Genomic DNA, 17,407 nt, shown 5'->3' on the forward strand with positions numbered 1-17,407 from the left:
TCAGTATAATATCCATTAACTGTTAATACCTTGAACCTTTTTAGCTCTCTACACATGTTGTTTGATGCATACATCTCTAATTCTAATAAACCTCTGACAGTGATCACTAACCTTGCCACACTCTATTGATCAGTGAGATAAAATGTTTCTATCATGCACCAAATGTGTGATGACAGTGTAAACTTGAACTGAGCAATGAGCCTAAACCTGCAAAAGAGCAGGAGATTGCAGATGATGTTAAAACGATTGCTAAGTATGCAAAATTTTAATTATTTATTTAACGAGTTTTGAGTATTATTTTAGCTACTCAGTATTAGATGCTTAAGTTTGTTGACAATGCTATATCTGTAAGATGTTGACTGGAAATAGTTTAATCAATTAGTTCAGGGGTGTGTAAATTAGATACATTTTGTTTGATTGAATGGTAATTGGGTTATTGTATAAAACAGTGTAAAATGCAGATGAAAACCAGGAATCATGATCAGTGAGACAGTGGTGAATAGACTGGGGATGGTAGGATTTAATTGAATGGGTTTAATTACAGTCTTTTTTGCTTTCACTGTATTTTGAGTTTAATCCTTGATACTATCTGGTAACTAGACTTGTCTTAGCTCGTCACTGCTGGCTATGTGGGTGGTGTTAAAATGCCCTTTGGTTGACTATTTACTATTGTAACAATGGAGTTTTTGTGAGTTAATTCAGGGTAGGTCCGACTCAAATGACAAGTGAAAAGATATGCCTTCATGTAAACTTAATGCAGCATGGCCTATTTTTCCACTGAATGACTGAGGCAAGTAAATGAAGGTTATATGAATATTTGAAGTAGATGGATTCACATGTGTTTGGGCAGTAAACAAGGTAAATGGATTAGTCCTGGGTTGTTCTTCTGAAGATCCAGCACTGACAATGGACTGGATGTTTTCCTTATGTGCAGTAAATGTATGCAGCTGAGGCCACATGAGAGCTGCTGTGATTCATCAGTTGCCTCCATTTCCAACACTTTTGCTTGTTCTGCCTGCCAATTACTGTCTCAAAAATATACTACTACTTGCTGGGTTGCATGGAGGCCCACGAAGAGGGAAAATAATTGTTATACTTAGTTGTCTATTAGCAGAAATTGTTAGCTTGATAAGCAAGATTCCTTTTCCAAACCACAGTACAATTACCAGCTGTTTTGGAATCTGGTGTGGCTCTAACACTTAACATTAGACACCCTTATTTGCAGTTCGTTCGTAAACCTTAGAAAATGCAATACAGAGTGAACAACTTTATTTTTATAAGTTGTTTAACTTGAAATGCAAATTCTCTTTATCTCCATGATGCCTTTTAGCAATGTCCATTTCCACATTCACGCTCATAACACTCAGGACCACTTTTAGTCCTCCATTGTTTTGGTGTTTTTTTTAAATTCCAAAATAAACTTTATTCATCATAAAAAAAACTATATACAACAATAAAACATTGCAAACCTTTACATTCGTGTACGGATCCATCATTAGTGTTACTTTTCTATATAAAAAACACAGCACTGATGCCACTTGTATGGCTCCCTGGGCGGGCTACCCAATCCCATATTTACAATATTTAAGGGGCTTTCTCGCCTGACCCCACCCCTCCCTCTCCAGTGGCAGAAGAACCTTAAACTGTAGTCCTTCCCCACTGAGCCCTTGCGTTGGCTGCACCCAGCTTCAGTGCGTCCCTCAGCACGTTGCCAATGTTGACATTGACTTTGTAGAAGTTCAGCTGACAAAGTGTAAATGGGATGTTGCAAATGTACTCTCAGTAAGGTGCTATTTAGTTATTATACAGTCCTTGTCACTCCTAGCTAGAACGTTCATGTGAACAAAATTTATCTGCTATGTGATGGACAGAGTAATAAACAAATACTATGAGGAATTGGGAAACAACGGCTCTAATTCTATTAAATGCATTCAGTGGAATTCGAATGTCCGTACCCGTAACCAATGAGTCCATCGTCCATGCAGAGCTCTGGAACCATCTAATGTTTGTTAGGTGTGTTATGATGACTGGTGTTTTTCTCCCCATTTTAAATCAGAGCCAGAATATGTCATCTCAATATATTTTAAATGTTATATTTAAGCTCAACAAAAAGCAAAAGACTTACATTTATCTGGAGTTTTCATGAATTCTGGACATCCCAAAGTGATCTGCTGCCAATGGATACTCCTAATGTCCTCCTCCTTAGAAAGTCCCTTGGGATCAAGGCTTCCAGTCCCACTTTGTGGTGGCTAATCCTGCAGAGTCTTCCATGGAAGGGCAAGAAATTGCTGATGGGGTGGGTGGTTTGTGAAGTGGTGTGCTCTTTCCTCTGTTTATGCAGGGTTTTGTATGCTTCTGGTGTACGGTCTCGAGGTTCTCGATATGATCCCGAATGCTCCTTCTCCACTTTGAGTCATTATGAGGTTGCCAGATGTCAGTTGGGAAGTTCACTTCAAGGAAGCTCTAAGCCATCCTTGAATCTTTTTCTTTGTTGGCTTGGTAATTTCTTCCCATGACAAACTTAGAATAGTGTGTCTGTTTTGGGAGTCTGGTGTTGGTTACGTAAATGTGACCTACCCCACACAGCTAACAAAGTAACTAGTATCTCAATACTGGGAAGTTAGCCTAGGAGAGGATGCCGATGTTGATTAGTTTATTCTTCCGATGAACTTGGAGAATTTTGCAGAACAGCATTGATGGAATTTTCCAGTGCCTTTAGATGCTTGCTGTAGGTAATCCAGGACTCAGAAGCATTTAGGACAGGGATCACTGCTTCCCAGTAGACTATGAGCTTTATACTGGGTCTGTGGTCTCTATCTTTATATACCCTTTTCCTCAATTGATCAAAGCCTGCACTGATGTACTGGAGGTAGCAGTGAATCTCATCACTGATATTTACCTTTGCTGAGAAATGGCCCCAAAGAAATGGGAAATGGTCCACCTTTTCCAGAGTCTCCCTTTATTGTTGGAGGGTAGTGTGGTGAAGTGAGGGCAGGTTGATAGAGGGTCTCTGTCTTGCACATGTTGAGTGCAAGGCACATTATGAACATTTCAGTGAATGAGCTGAATGTTTCTTGGAGTTTAGCCTCTGAGCATGAGCAAATGCAAGTGTCTTCTTGGAAATGCAGCTTACAACTGAAGCTTGGGTGACCTTGGTTCTGAATATAATTGCCATAAATTGAAGTTTTCCAACAATTCTGAGAATTAGCTCCACTCTCACAGGAAATTTACTGGAGGTCAGGAAGGACTATGGAACATCCTTCCCAAATTTGGCTGTCCACAGAAATCTGTCTCCATCTTATGTTTTCTCCATGACAGCATGCAAGCAGTGATAATAACCAATGGGCATACAACAGAACCAATCTCAGTGAAGATCAATGTGACAGTGGAATCAAACAGATGGGTAATGTGACAGCCAATCTTTCACAGAAACTACCATGATCAGCAATATAAAAACAAACAAATCTGAATTTTTGTAAATTCTGAAGAGGGATTATATATTTGTAGGGACACTGGGGAAAACACCACTATTTATTGAAATAGAGTCAAGGGATCTTTTAACAAGCACCTGAGATACTGGGCAGGGACTCAGTTTAACGTCTCATCTGAAAGACATCACCTCTGCAGCAACCCTCAGTATCTCAAGAGTCAGCTTGAACCCACAGCCTTCGAGGCAAGAGTGCTACTGAATGAACTACAATTTAGAAATTAGAAGAAACTCTACACAAAATTTAACACTGAAATATGTCCAGCTCAACAAGAAGGCTTACTGGCAGGAGTTCAAGGCTATCAAGATTTGTATATTAGGCAAGTGTGAGGTGTTAACAGCTCCCCGATCTGATAAGACAGCCAGCCAACTAATGCACTCAATAATAATGATAAATAACAACAACTGATAATGATGTCTAATAAAGATAGTATCCATGGAAAACAGGGAGGAACACTAACTCCTGGGAACCATATGTCTCTTATTGTATAAATAATAATTCTGACATACCCTAACTAATTGGACTAAGTAATGCAAAGGGAAGGTTGAATGCATTGATGTGAGCCATTAAAAGCAAAAGCAGACAGACTTTGGAACATAAGAAATATTTAATTAAACAAAGAAGGTTCTTAACAGTCCAATTTGTTGGTTTGCTTTTAAAGTCAAATCCAATATTTGAAAAACCTAAGTCCACAAAACCATCGAACAAATCCTGAATAGTTTTCCAAAAGGTACATTTTTTCACTGCTCACTAGAAATCATGTTGCTGCTCAGAAGGTAAATTGTTGCAGCATTGGAGAAAATGCAGACTTTTAAAACAATTCTTACTGGGGAAACCAGCTCCTGAACTTGTATCTTTTTTTTAAAAGAACATATGACAAAGATTAAACTACTTTCGTCAGTCGAAGGTCACCTATAATTTTTAATGCAGTTAATTTTTGTATTTGCTGGAAACGATATGTGAAATCAAACAGTTGCTGTCCATCGACCTGCACCCGGAACTGCTGGTGCTCACACAGGATTTCCATCTGAAATCAAATTTTAAAATGTCTCACTATGTTGAAAAATCATGGAATTTTACATCACAGTAGGCCACAGACTCACACAACACGGAAACAGCCCCTTTGAAACACTGAGGCCATGCCAATCATCGAGCACTCTAATTCACTAATCCTGCACCAATCCCATTTTATTCACCTCAGATTCCCATCAACTCCCCTCAGACTCTACCACTCACCTAAACTTTAGTGGCCATTAACCTACCAAGCCACAAGTCATTGGCATTTGGGAGGAACTGGAGCACTCATGAAGAAACCCACACAGTCACAGGGAGAATGTGCAAACTCCACACAAACTGCACCACAAGTCCTAACTGAACTTGGGTCGAGGGTGCTGTGAGGCAGTAGCTCTACTTACAGTGCCACCTTCAGACTATGGTGCCTGCACCATCTCGTTAGTACTATGTTTCCATTCACCTACTCTTTCCCCCTTGCCCTTCAAATATTTCCTTTCAAGTGTGTAGACAGTTCCTTTCTTTAAAAAAAGTTACTATAGTGGCACTCCACTTAGTATTGCCATGCAGAATGCTGATTCGGTATCATGCTCTTGACCTTGCAGTCCAATCACTTGCAAAAATGTACCCACTGTACTTAAAAAAAATATATCTTCTTGAGCTGCACACTGTTCTGCTGGCAACTTGGAACAAGCTCCTGCCCTCTGCTGGTACTCACAGCAATGAATAGCCCATGACTCAGTGCAGAGAGGCCATCTGTGAGGGCTGTTGCTGGGTAGGCTGGGCTGAGTGGTGTGCGAGTGGGTACTCCCTGTGTTTACAGACCACCTGGCTTCTGCCACCATCAACTGGACGTGATAGAAGTCCTCTTCTCTTTATTTGGACGCACAGCTTTCCCAAGAGATTTCTCAGGTGACAAATTCAATGGAGGGTGCTGCATTCTGATCCTGTTGCCACTGAGAAATCTCTGGGCTAGGGAAAGCCGTGCAGCTAAACAGAGAGAGGGGCTGACAGCAGCTTCCTTCACCTCCAATAGGAGGTGATGAGAGACATCACAGGATCTGAGTGGACTGTCAACACATGGAGCAGAGCTGCCGGTCCCCAGCAATGGTCAACACACGTGGTGTCGGATAGGGTGCAGCCCGAGCCCCACAGCTCGATGAGCTACCACACCGTTCACCTCAGCCCTTTCAAGTAGCCTCTCCACACCAAGCTGTGGGTGATTCATTGACGCTAGAGTGCCAGTGGAGAACAGGGTTTCCAGAGCAGCAGTGCTGTAACACATCCCTCTCTATACAATGCCATAATTCCCTTTATTGCACTGATTCCATTAGCCCTCTCATTCCTGGCAATGTATTCTGAGTACTAAGCGAGTTACTGCTTTAGTGAATTACTTTTACCACCCTTTCAGGGAGTTTAGCAATCACATGCTATGTGAAAATATTGTTTTATCACCCCTCTGATTTTTCTATTATCTTAAATTTCTATCCTTTGGATATCAACTCAGTTGTCATTTGCAGCGTCTCCTCATTTACTTAATGAAAATCATTCAAGATTCTGAAAATCTCTACTAAGTCTCCCATTAACCTCCTTTACTCTAAAGAGAATAATCCCAGTTTCTCCAGTCTCTGCATAAATGAAATGTCTCATCCTTGTTGTCCTTTTACTAAATGTCTTTTCCACCCGCCAAGGCTTTGTTGCCTTTTATCATATTTGGTGCCCAAAACTGGACTAAATATTCTATCTGAGGCCTAACTATTGATAAATAAATGCTTAGGATGACTTCCTCAGTTTCAAATTTATAAAACCATGGCTCTGAAGTGTTTCTTTTGGTGAAGCTTGTCCTGCCAACTTTAAAGATTTGTACATGTGAAACCTAGGATCACTGTTCCTCTACCCCACTTAAAATTATGCCATTTTGTCTACAGATCACCAGTGAAGTCAAACTCCAGCTCAGGAACTAAGTGCTAATGAACAAATGTCTGGGTTCAATGAACAAAATCAAAGCAACACAATCGGTGTTTTACATAAGGTATCTGGCACTAAGTCACAAAGTAAAACATTCACTCTTTTTCATCAAAGCATTGGAACCTGAAGTTGCAGTTTTTACTGCACTGCTAACTATGAACAATTGTGCACAGAACAATCACTTGAGTGTGTGTTTATCCATTCACCTAGGTCTGACAGAGCCGGATTTCTTGCTTGGCTGCCAGTGGAAAAGCAGTGAATTAAGCTGTGGCATTTTTTCAATAAATAATTAAATGCTCTGAGGTTAATTTTGTTTTACGTCCTTGTAAAGATACCGTGTATTACCAGAAAATGAATTGGATACAGTGAATTATAGTGAGCTAATAGGTGTGGATTTTTGAGGGCAAGTATCAGATCATTTGAACCATCTGTTGAAACTATTCAATCTGAACCTCTTATTGATGGGTTTCCTTCAGACTGACTACATTTCCAATAACATTGCCTTGGCATGGATCACCATATAGAAAGCACCAACGTTTGATTTTTCACCATATGCAGCATTTGTCCCATTATCATCACAGTTATATTTTACATCTTTCAATAAACCTTGTTTTTAATTACAATGATTTATTTATACACCTATAACTTCAATGTCTGTCCTTATCTATCCTACACATTCACATGCACTTCATAGAATCACACAGTATGGAAGGCTAATAATCAGCCCATTGTGCCTATACTGGCTTGCTAAGAAAACAATTAGTCTCAGTTTCCTCTTCTTATACCAGATACAGAAAACTTTCAGCTCCATTGGTCTGGGCTGCACTTGAATCTAAGACCTAGTGTCTAAAGGCATGTTTGACCTCCACTACTAACCAATACCTAGCCAGCAGCATTAGAGGATTAACAATCAAACATGGTCATTTGTTTTTATCCTCTTTGTTAAACCAAGTGCACTGATAATATTTAGTTCTTACTGCTCTTCCAAATGACGTCAGTTACCCCAGCGCAAATGAAGGATGAATCCTGAACACGTTTCAGCTATTCACTGCATATATTGACTAAGGAAGGATTCCAAAACACAGGGATCAAAGATTTTGTACCAAAGAAATTGCTTTCCTTAAGTGCAGAATTAGTATAAAGGAATTGGTGTTCTTGTGCTAAGTTACATTTATATATTTCCCTGCATTCAACTGAGGAAAAATTCTGCTTATGAACTCATTAGCTTGAAATTTCTTACCTATTCAGTTTTTAAAAACGAAAATTACATACAAAAACCAGGAACAGCTGCAGATGGTGAAAATCTGAAATAAAACAGAACATGCTGGAAATACTCAGGAGATGAGGCAGTATCTGTGAAGAGAGTAACTGAATTGAAGTTTCAGGTTGATGATCTTTCATCAGAATCTGATCTGAAACATTAATTTTTTCTCTTTCCATAGATGGTACCAGACCTGGAAAGCATTTCCAGCATACAGGAAGTCCCCGGATTACAAACGAGTTCCGTTTTTGAGTCTGTTCATAAGTATTTTCTTTTAATGGCATATCTACACTGTCTTTTATATATTTCATTAGGATACCATTTAAAGATAACACAACTTAAGTGTACATTTTCACCAGCTAATTTGACACTCACCTTGAAGTGCTGCATAGGTGCGAAAGGGAAATAAGGTATATTTTTCTCTTCTTTTCCCCATTTGCCTGAAACTTTGGCATTTCGTACAACTGAGCGATCCCGGAAGCTAACAGTTACTTCAAGGCCAATGTCTGTCTCTGGTTCCAAAGGATTGCTGATGAGACTTATTACAAAGCTGTGGATAATCACATGTGCAAGCGTTACATAAGAGTGATCACAAAAAGTGGTTCCATTTGGTTTTGCTTTCCGGTTCCTTTCTCCTTGTACTCATGTTCTAAGTTGTAACCAGTGCTAGATTACTAGCCCACAATCAGCATCTATTCTCAGGCATCTCAGCTGAGCAATCATTGTGCACAAATCAAGGCAAGAATATGAATGCTCTGGTACTACACAATACTGTGAGGTCAAGCCAGATGGGGCTCTGTTATGATCATCATGCTGAAGGTTCAAATCAAAACTGGCTTGTTTCTATGATGTGATATTCTGAGATTCTAAGAAAACATTAGCTAGATGCTCAAGTATTAAAACTGTGATTTCAGAACTGAAAATTTCCATTTGAATATAACCCACAGAGTGGTCTGACACAGTGAGACATTTAGCCCATTGTGCCCTTGAACGCTCTTTGATCAAGTCAGTCACATCACTGAAGTACCCTCAATGCTGCAACAATCCTCTCCATTAGACCCCATGCTTGGTCAGTGTGAGATTAGTTAAGTTTCTTTTGATTATGGGTGATTCTTCAGCCAGAGTGATCTGGTCGTGTCCATCTCCTCTTCAGATAGGGGTGTATGTTGGCCCATAGGGACCACAGCCAACCATAGATAGGTCTTGTTTTCAGTCCTGCTGGGTGTCCATACAACCAGGCTAGCCCAGGTGGGCTGCTGACAACCCAACCGAGAAAAAGACAATTAAAAAGCAAAGGACAGCAGATGCTAGAATTCTGAAGTAAAAAAAATGCTGAAAGGTCCTCAATCTGAAATATTATCTCTGTTTCTAAAACCACATACGCTGCCAAATTTACTAAGTACTTTCACTGTTTTCTGTTGTTATTTCAAGAAACTGGTTTAGCTGGTACATGGTATCAGGTTAGAGAAAAGAGAGGCCTGGACTGACAAAATTTTCACAGAGCTATCCAATTGGTAAATTAAGTTTTCCCCACCCTGCCACACATCTGTAACTTTTTCCCCACTCCCTTAAGAAATTTATTGTTGAATCTGGACCAATGATACCCTTGACTTCTCAAACATAAGCAGTTGTGTCAAACAAAATGTAAATTGGTAAATTGGTTTATTATTGTCACATGTACCGAGGTAGAGTGAAAGACATTGTTTTGCATGCCATCCGTACAGATAATTCCATCACATCAGTACATCAAGGTAATGCAAGAAAAAAACAACAGCAGAATGCAGAATAAAGTGTTACAGTTACAGAGAAAGTGCAGTGCAGGCAGACAATAAGGTGCAAGGCCATGATGAGGTGAGTTTTTCAGCTGTCATCATACACGTTTTGAAGTGTATTTCCAGATGGATGTACTAAATTTGACTGGATGACAGCCATTATGATCTACCTGCTTTGTAGACAGATTGAATAGGCAGAGCAGTTTCTCTTTGGTGATGGAGGACTCTATATGTACATATGGGCAGGCATGGTGGTTGTAGTAGTTAGCACAACATTATTACAGTACCAGCGAGCCGGGTTCAATTCCAGCTGTTGTCTGTAAGAAGTTTATACGTTCTCCCCATGTCTGCATGGGTTTCCTCCAGGTGCTCTGGTTTCCTCCCAGATTCCAAAGATGTACGGGTTAGGAAGGTGAGGGCATGCTATGTTAGTGCCGGAAGCATGGCGACACTTGTGGGCTGCCCCCCAGAACATCTACGCAAAAGATGCATTTTGATGTACATGTAACTAGTAAAGATATCTCATCCTATCTTAGTTAATGTATTTGGCTTTTGTAAATAAACCACAACTATTTTGATATTTATTATCTAGCCCTAATGTATTAGTTAAGACTACAAAAAAAAGGATTACTCCTCTGTTTCCTGCTTCCCAAATTAGCTTCATTTTAGTTGATTTCCTGAAATACGACTCATGGGAAGTATTGGTGATACCTTCCCCAGTTAGGGTGAATGGCGATGGGGATGCATGCTCATGTGGTTTGGTTAGTCAAATGGCAGGGAAGAAATCCTGGAAGTCCTCAATGTTATTTCATGGACTCAGCAAGTCTCACAGCATCAGATACAACATGGACAACAAAACCTCCTCCTGATCAATACCCACCATCTTGCTTTAGCTGATGAATCATTGCTCCTCCCTGCTGAACAACATAACAACATACGAAGGAAGAACAGAGGGAAACAAAGATGACATGAGCAACATAAATGAGTACAGACTGGCGTTATAATGAAGGACTGATAAGAAATATGGGATCTCTGGTGAATATTTGGAGGGAGAACTGAGGGAACCAAAGGCATAAAACCTATTTGGATGGGGGACTTTAATGCCCATCACTAGAATTGGCTTGGAAGCATTGCAACCAGGCCATCCTTATCATAGGCTGCTCAGCAGCAGGTGGTAATCAAACCAGCGCAAGATATAAACCTACTTAACCTTGGCCTTGTCTATCTACCTGATCCAGATACATCAGTCCATGACAGTAATGGTTGTGGTGACCACTGCATTGTCTTTCTGGAGCTCTGTTGAGCAGCACCACGATCTTGTTAAATGGGATTGATTCCAAATACATCTGGCAGCTCAGATCTGGATATACATGAAGCTTTGTGAACCAGCATTAGTGGCAGAAACATATGCACCAAGAATCTGTAAACAGATGGCCAGCCTATCACCATTCAGCCAAGGTATCAGCACAGGTTCAATAATGTGTGTAGCGGAGCATGTAAAGAGCAGCACTGGATGTGCCTAAAGGCAGCAGTCTGGGGAAGTCACACCCTGGGATTACACAGAGTCATAGTGTGATAATGGCACAGAAACAGGCCCTTCAGCTTAACTGGTCCATGCTGACCAAGATTCCCATCTAAGCTAGTCCCATTTGCCCACGTTAACCTAGTCCCATTTGCCTGCATTTGGCCCATATCCCTCTAAACCTTTCCCATCCATGTACCTGTCCAAGTACCTTTTAAATGTTGGTAATGTACCTGCCTCAACCACTTCCTCTGGCAGCTCATTTCATATACTGACCACCCTCTGGGTGAAAAAGTTGCCCCTCAAGTTCCTATTTATTCTCTCCCCTCTCACCTTAAAACTATGCCCTCTAGTTCTTGATTCCCCAAACCTGGGGAAAAGTCTGTGTGCATTCACCCTATCTATGCCCCTCATGTTTTTTTTTAAACACACCTCATAAGATCACCCCTCATTCTCCCACGCTCTAATTAAAAATGTCCCAACCTGCTCAACCTCTCTCCACAACTCAGTCTCTGGAGTCCTGGCAACATCCTTGTAATTGAGGATCCTCATAAATGAGGGGTCCCGGCAACATCCTTGTAAATGTGTACTATATGGCAAAAGCAACATACAACAGATTGCAGAGTGATCCCTCAGCCAATGGATCAAATGAATGGTCTGCAGTTCTGCCTGTTGTGAATGGTGGTAGACAATTAAACAAGTAACAAGAGGGGGCACCAAGAACATCCCCACGGTCAACAACAATGGCCAGTCTGTGAGTGCCAAAGACAAGGCTGAAGCATTTTGAATAATCTTCATCCAAAAGTGCCAAGCAGATGACCTACCTCAGCCTCCTGCTGAGTTCTCAACCATTGTACAAGCCAGATTTGATTCATCCAATCTGAAATCTCTGACAGCATCAGATACAGCCATGCTCTGCTTCAAAATGTGCTTTGGGACAGGGGCTTAAGTTTTCCTCACATATACAGTATCTGCTTGAGAAGCAGAGAGTAAACTTCTGCAGTCCGCTCCAAATGATAAACTGAACATTTCACTACATTCAGAAACCCTGTGATTACTGTAGCTGGGTCGCTACAGTCAACTCCAAAGGATGTTGCTTAAGATGAAAAAATAGGAAATTACTAGGCCATTTTTAAAACAAAATATGTAGAAGGAGGAGATGAATGAAAATAAAAGCTTTGGAGTGACGCACAAGGGATCTGGCAGGGGTGTCGCCATTACAACAAAGTAGCACTCTAAAGTAGAAAGGCTGTCACATGCTGGAATAATTAGTTACATGCTGTTATAAAATAATTCCACTATTGAATTACTCAGCGTGTATTTTTAGATGAGGAGCCACACATCCACCTCCCTTTTTTTCCAGAAGTTGGAGAATTTTGACACTGGGTCAACAAATGACTAATATCTGGACTTTAAACATCACAATTCTGCTTGAGGCAGATTTCCTCTTGTCGCCATTAAATTCTTCATCCTGTCCCACTTGTAAATGGAATTTATGGGTGAATGTCTGGATCCTGTAGCAAGACTGTAACCGCTTCAGGATGCATGGGAAAGTTTTGTAACACTTGAAAATCGCTAACAGAATAACTGATTTTGGCCAGCTTTTAGTAAATGTTTGCTCTGCATTCTATTTCATCTTTGAAATATTTATAAGATTCGTCGCTTTTTCCTCTGAAAATTTATACCCTTAAATTTGAAAGTAAGTAACTTTTTGCAGCATCTAAATTCATAGTAGGGGTCAATCTGGCTTCAGTTCAAAATGAATTACCTTGGAACCTGAACTAAACTTCTGAAACTCATATCACCTTCTCAATGGGAACCTCTCCCTCACTGCTTCAGTGGTTCTATCCAGTGACCTGAGAATTAAACAGGGGAATCCTAATCTCTGAGGAGTAAGCTTACTCAACCAGGTCAGTTCTAATGCCATAACAACAAATCTCAAAATAAAAATAAAATCCCTCTCCTAAAAGCCACTCTTGTTAGAAGACCATATATTGGGTGTCACCTGAGGATTGGATCTTATTCAATTAAGTTGGCCATTTCTGACAGGCTGATGTATGATCAATGAATACCTAAGTAAATTACCAGAAGGCAAACTTGGAACCATACCTCAGCAAAGAGGATCATTGGAACATTTAGTTCCTCAAGTCTTGTTCAGGTATCTACTGTGACAATAAGCGATCTGTGACTCAATTTCATATAACTGCCTTTACACCACAGACCGTCAGTTAAGAAAAATCTATCAATCTTTGATTTAAAATCAACAGCTGACCTGCTATTCATTGGCATTTGTGAAACAAAATTCCAAACCCTTTGTGAGTAGATGCGAGGAGCTGAGCACCAAAGTAGGTGAGGACCGTAGAAGTTGTGAGGGGTGGGGGGGAGTGAGGAGAAATGTGGAAAACTATTTACGAAAGAAATGCTTTGGCTTAATTTCTCAGCTTGCAATTTTCCAGAATGACAAAGCTTCTTTTGTTACGGACTCAGTGAAAGTCCCTTTAAGATAGAGAGTGTGTGTGTATGTGTGTGTGTGGGGCGTGCTTACGTCAATAGAAGATAAAGGACGTAATGACGTTGTTGAAGAAGGCAAAAGAAGAAGGAGAGAGAGAGAGAAGGGAGAGAGACACCAGCCTGCTTGTTTTCTCTATCAATGGATGAGAAACAATAACTGTGTTTGCCACTGAAATCCATGTATGGAAGTTGGAAGTAATCCGGTGGAGTTCACTTTGTTGCTGACCTGTAGAAGGAAACAGGTATTTGTGTGTGGACGACCACGGTTCGGATGCTTTTCGGGGTGAGGAAGTCACTACCGAGTAAACACTGAAGTGTCGTTTGGGTTCCATCGTGGAACATTTGGATTTCGTATGTACTCTCTCTATGTTTTTCTACATCTACATCTTATCTTCAGACAACGGTGGTTGTTGAAGAAGCCCTTGCTCATGTTTCACCTTATGGCTTGCGGAACTGAACTTTAAGAACCATTCAGGAACTGGGAGTTTTGGACTTTGTCACACACACACACACGACGAATTTAGTTTTGGGGTTAACGTTCGAGGTTTAACATTCTTGAATTCTAACATACTAACATTTTTACTTTTATTTTACGTATTATCATAAGTAGTGATTAATAAAATAGTTTTTAACACTAAATCATGCTCAGTGTGTTTCTTTTGTTGCTGGTTCGTGACACTTTACTCTAAAATCTTATGAGGTTACGTTCAAATGCTGGAACAACATAGAAAGCAAAACTACAAAAAATAATATTCTTTCTGCTTTTCGACAATTGGGGGTTGCATATGCTTGTTTATGTCCTACTGCTACATTAACATTAGCTTATTAATTTTGTGTGGCCTTCAAGGAATCAAGACATAAAATATAAATTAAATAACATGAGTGGTCATGATCGATCTTGTACTAAAGTAGAACCTGGACACCTGCATTAAGTGTGCAATATATTGGCAGCTTTTGCTTGTTGTACTCTGCTTTGGAAATTGAGATCCATTGACTCAATGGAGCTGAATTTTAGAAGCCAAGTACTTCAGTGCACACTACCACATCATGAGTTTAAAAAGTTATTGTGCTGGCTCTGAGTGCACAATTGATTCAAGAATAAATATAATTCATTTCTATAATATGCTTACATATAATTGGCATTAATCTGAAGTTAGCGAGAGGTTGCATTTTTGCTTTAAAATAGTGTGCTCGATAATTGGTGGCAAGAAAGTTTGTAGGATATATATATATATTTTTGGCTAAAGATGACTCACCAGTACATAAATAGTTACTGATCAAGCCTTGGGAATGTTGTGCTTTCTTGCTGTGAACTACCCTCTTCCCCAAGGCCATGAGAAAGTAAATGACGATTTACACTGCATGTTTACGAAAGAATAGGGAATGCTAATTCTTCCTGTGCCAAAAATGTGAACTCTGTTTTGCTTTTTTTCTTCTCCCCTTGCCAGTTTTCATAGTTCTAAAGGGATAACAAAATTTGTGGCGAGATGCATTACTTTTCCAAACGTGTTACTTGTGATTAATATTCTAATCAAATATTAAAAGTCTTGTCATACACTGGAATCATCAAGTTCTGCTAATTTGTCAAGAGCTTTTTTTCTGATTTGAAGTTGTCCAGTTATTTTCCAATTGCTTTTATGCCCTCTTTATTTTCCCTCTTGCAGCATAAATGAATATTTAAAGTGGTTCTCCCTGTAGTTTAGAAAGTACATCCAGTGAATAGCTGAACCACGTATTTAAGCCGGGTCAGTTTATTTTGGCTAATTGGTACGATAAGCCAGCTTGGCTTCTGATCTGGGGAGCTTTATAGAATATGCTTCCAAGGGGGTATCTGGGGACGACTGGACAGAATCCTCAGCACTAGTGTTTCTTTCCTTTCCTTCATCATCTTTGCCAGATGATCCAGCTTTATTTCTTACTTCTGTTTATCCACCCCCAACCATGACAAGCTAAAAATTCTACTCAAAATAGCACAAAAGCTGATAGCCCACTAAATTAATCTCTGGTGTTGTCACAATTTCTGTATAATGTTTACATTTGATCCTTTCTGGCATGTTTCATTTCAAGAACTTCTGGGATTAAGAAGATGTAATTCTGTTCCTCTGCAAAATCGCAAGCACATTCGGTTAAAGGGCTGGAACAACGTGTGCATCAAAATGAGTATCTCTTAAAGGTAAAATTTTCTTTTTAATGGCCTCTTATAGAAATACAATACATTTCCATAATATGCTTCCACATACTTTTATATTAATTGGTGGTGAGGAGGTCTGTAGGATATATATATATATATATACATATATACACATACACACATATATATTTGAATGTATCTGAAAGTTTGTTGACCAGAAAATATTTCTACCTGATACCTCTGGCACTCACAGCAAACTATTGCCCTCCGTTAAGTGCTCAATGTACAAATGTAATAACTTTTGAAGCCAAACATCAAACCCATTAAGAGTTCAACTAAAATTATTATTTTCACAAGGCAATAACCAAAGCAACACAGGTGTGTATAATGTATTATTGATTCCATCAAGTGACCATGCATACCTTCTACCTTCAGCTCTTTTAGTATTCAGTTCAATGAAAACAAAACTTGACAGGTAGAGTGAATTTATGGGAAATGAGATGCAGGACAGGATTATGGAGAATTACCCCCGAATCCAATGACGAAAAGTAAAGATGTGTTCCCAGCTCGCTATACCTGTTCGGCTTTGAATGAACTATCCCCACGATGGCCATCTTCATCGATGGCTTCAGCCCACTTTTGATCTCACCGACAAAGGGCTTCCCCTGTAAAAATTAATAATGCTACCGTCAATGCAAATTTGAAAGGCAACATCACACTGGACAACATCTCTGTCTATGTGAATTGCCCTAGGGTTTGATGCCATCTGTCATAGTGCCACTGTGCAAAGTTCATACTGTACTTTAGTTAAAATAACATATATCTTCATAGAAGAACCTGCAACGTGTAAAACGTAGGGACACCCGCCTCATTGCAACGGATTTAAACTTTACGCTGACCCAATGCATAGACATTCCAATTGTCTTAATTATATTGGAGCATCAACCAATTTTTCAACCAGCAACAATGAACAAAACTTGTTTCACAATTGACCGGACACGTGCTAAGTTTGCAAAGTGTTCAGAAGTACCGAAATTATATTTCGCTGGAAGCGTGTTGTAACGTGGATGGACTGGGTCCGATGTGCAGCAGTGATCCCTGAATCTGCCACGAAAGCTCAAACACATGCCAAACTTTATATTGGAATCAATAATATGCCAAGATTATTTCCCACGTTTTAAACAATTAAGTGACCGAACTACCATATTTTAGATTGCCAGGTAAATCGTATGTATATCGGATATGGGGGGCGCTGCATTCGTACCAAAATTAACCCCTTCGAAAAAAAACCCATCAAATTCAACTATTTGCAACTTTAAACATAATTTTCCACAGAAGACTTACAGATGATGAGTTGTCATTATCCGCCATTTTTCGCCTTCTTTTGAGCGAAGAGGTTGCCGGGGTCAGATCAGTGAATCCAGAAGTAAGAGTGGCGGTGCGTTATCTCCTTTCCAGCCCGCGCCGCGCCTGCCTCCATCCTCTTTGACCACAAGCAGTTCCAGCCGCGCCGCTTGCCATGGCAACCCCGGCGGGGTGGGGATTCCACGCGTCTCCGCCCTCATTGTTTGCACGGTCCTCCTTCAGTCTGCAACCGGACTTCTGAGCGCAGATAAAGTAATCTCGCAGGAGCACATGGCTGCAACGTGCACACTTCAATGCTTCAAGCAGAAAACTCCCGCCAAAGCTTCTGGGTCAGTTTCTCTATGTACATTGGGCGATTCGTTCATGTATAAAAGCGTT

At 40.1% G+C, this 17,407-nt stretch overlaps 1 protein-coding gene across 1 annotated transcript; it reads right to left on the reverse strand.

The window, feature by feature from the left end:
• Positions 1-4,094: 4,094 nt before the first annotated feature.
• On the reverse strand, positions 4,095-17,135 carry si:ch211-10a23.2 (Galectin-related protein A-like). The gene is made up of 4 exons (XM_052024534.1): positions 17,009-17,135; positions 16,241-16,329; positions 8,104-8,278; positions 4,095-4,515 (listed from the first exon to the last, which is right to left on the reverse strand). Exons 1-4 carry the CDS (start codon positions 17,033-17,035, stop codon positions 4,372-4,374), a joined length of 435 nt encoding a protein of 144 aa, XP_051880494.1. The 5' UTR covers positions 17,036-17,135; the 3' UTR covers positions 4,095-4,371.
• Positions 17,136-17,407: the final 272 nt, after the last annotated feature.

This window comes from Pristis pectinata, chromosome 1 (assembly GCF_009764475.1).
Source record: "Pristis pectinata isolate sPriPec2 chromosome 1, sPriPec2.1.pri, whole genome shotgun sequence".
Lineage (NCBI taxonomy): Eukaryota > Metazoa > Chordata > Chondrichthyes > Rhinopristiformes > Pristidae > Pristis > Pristis pectinata.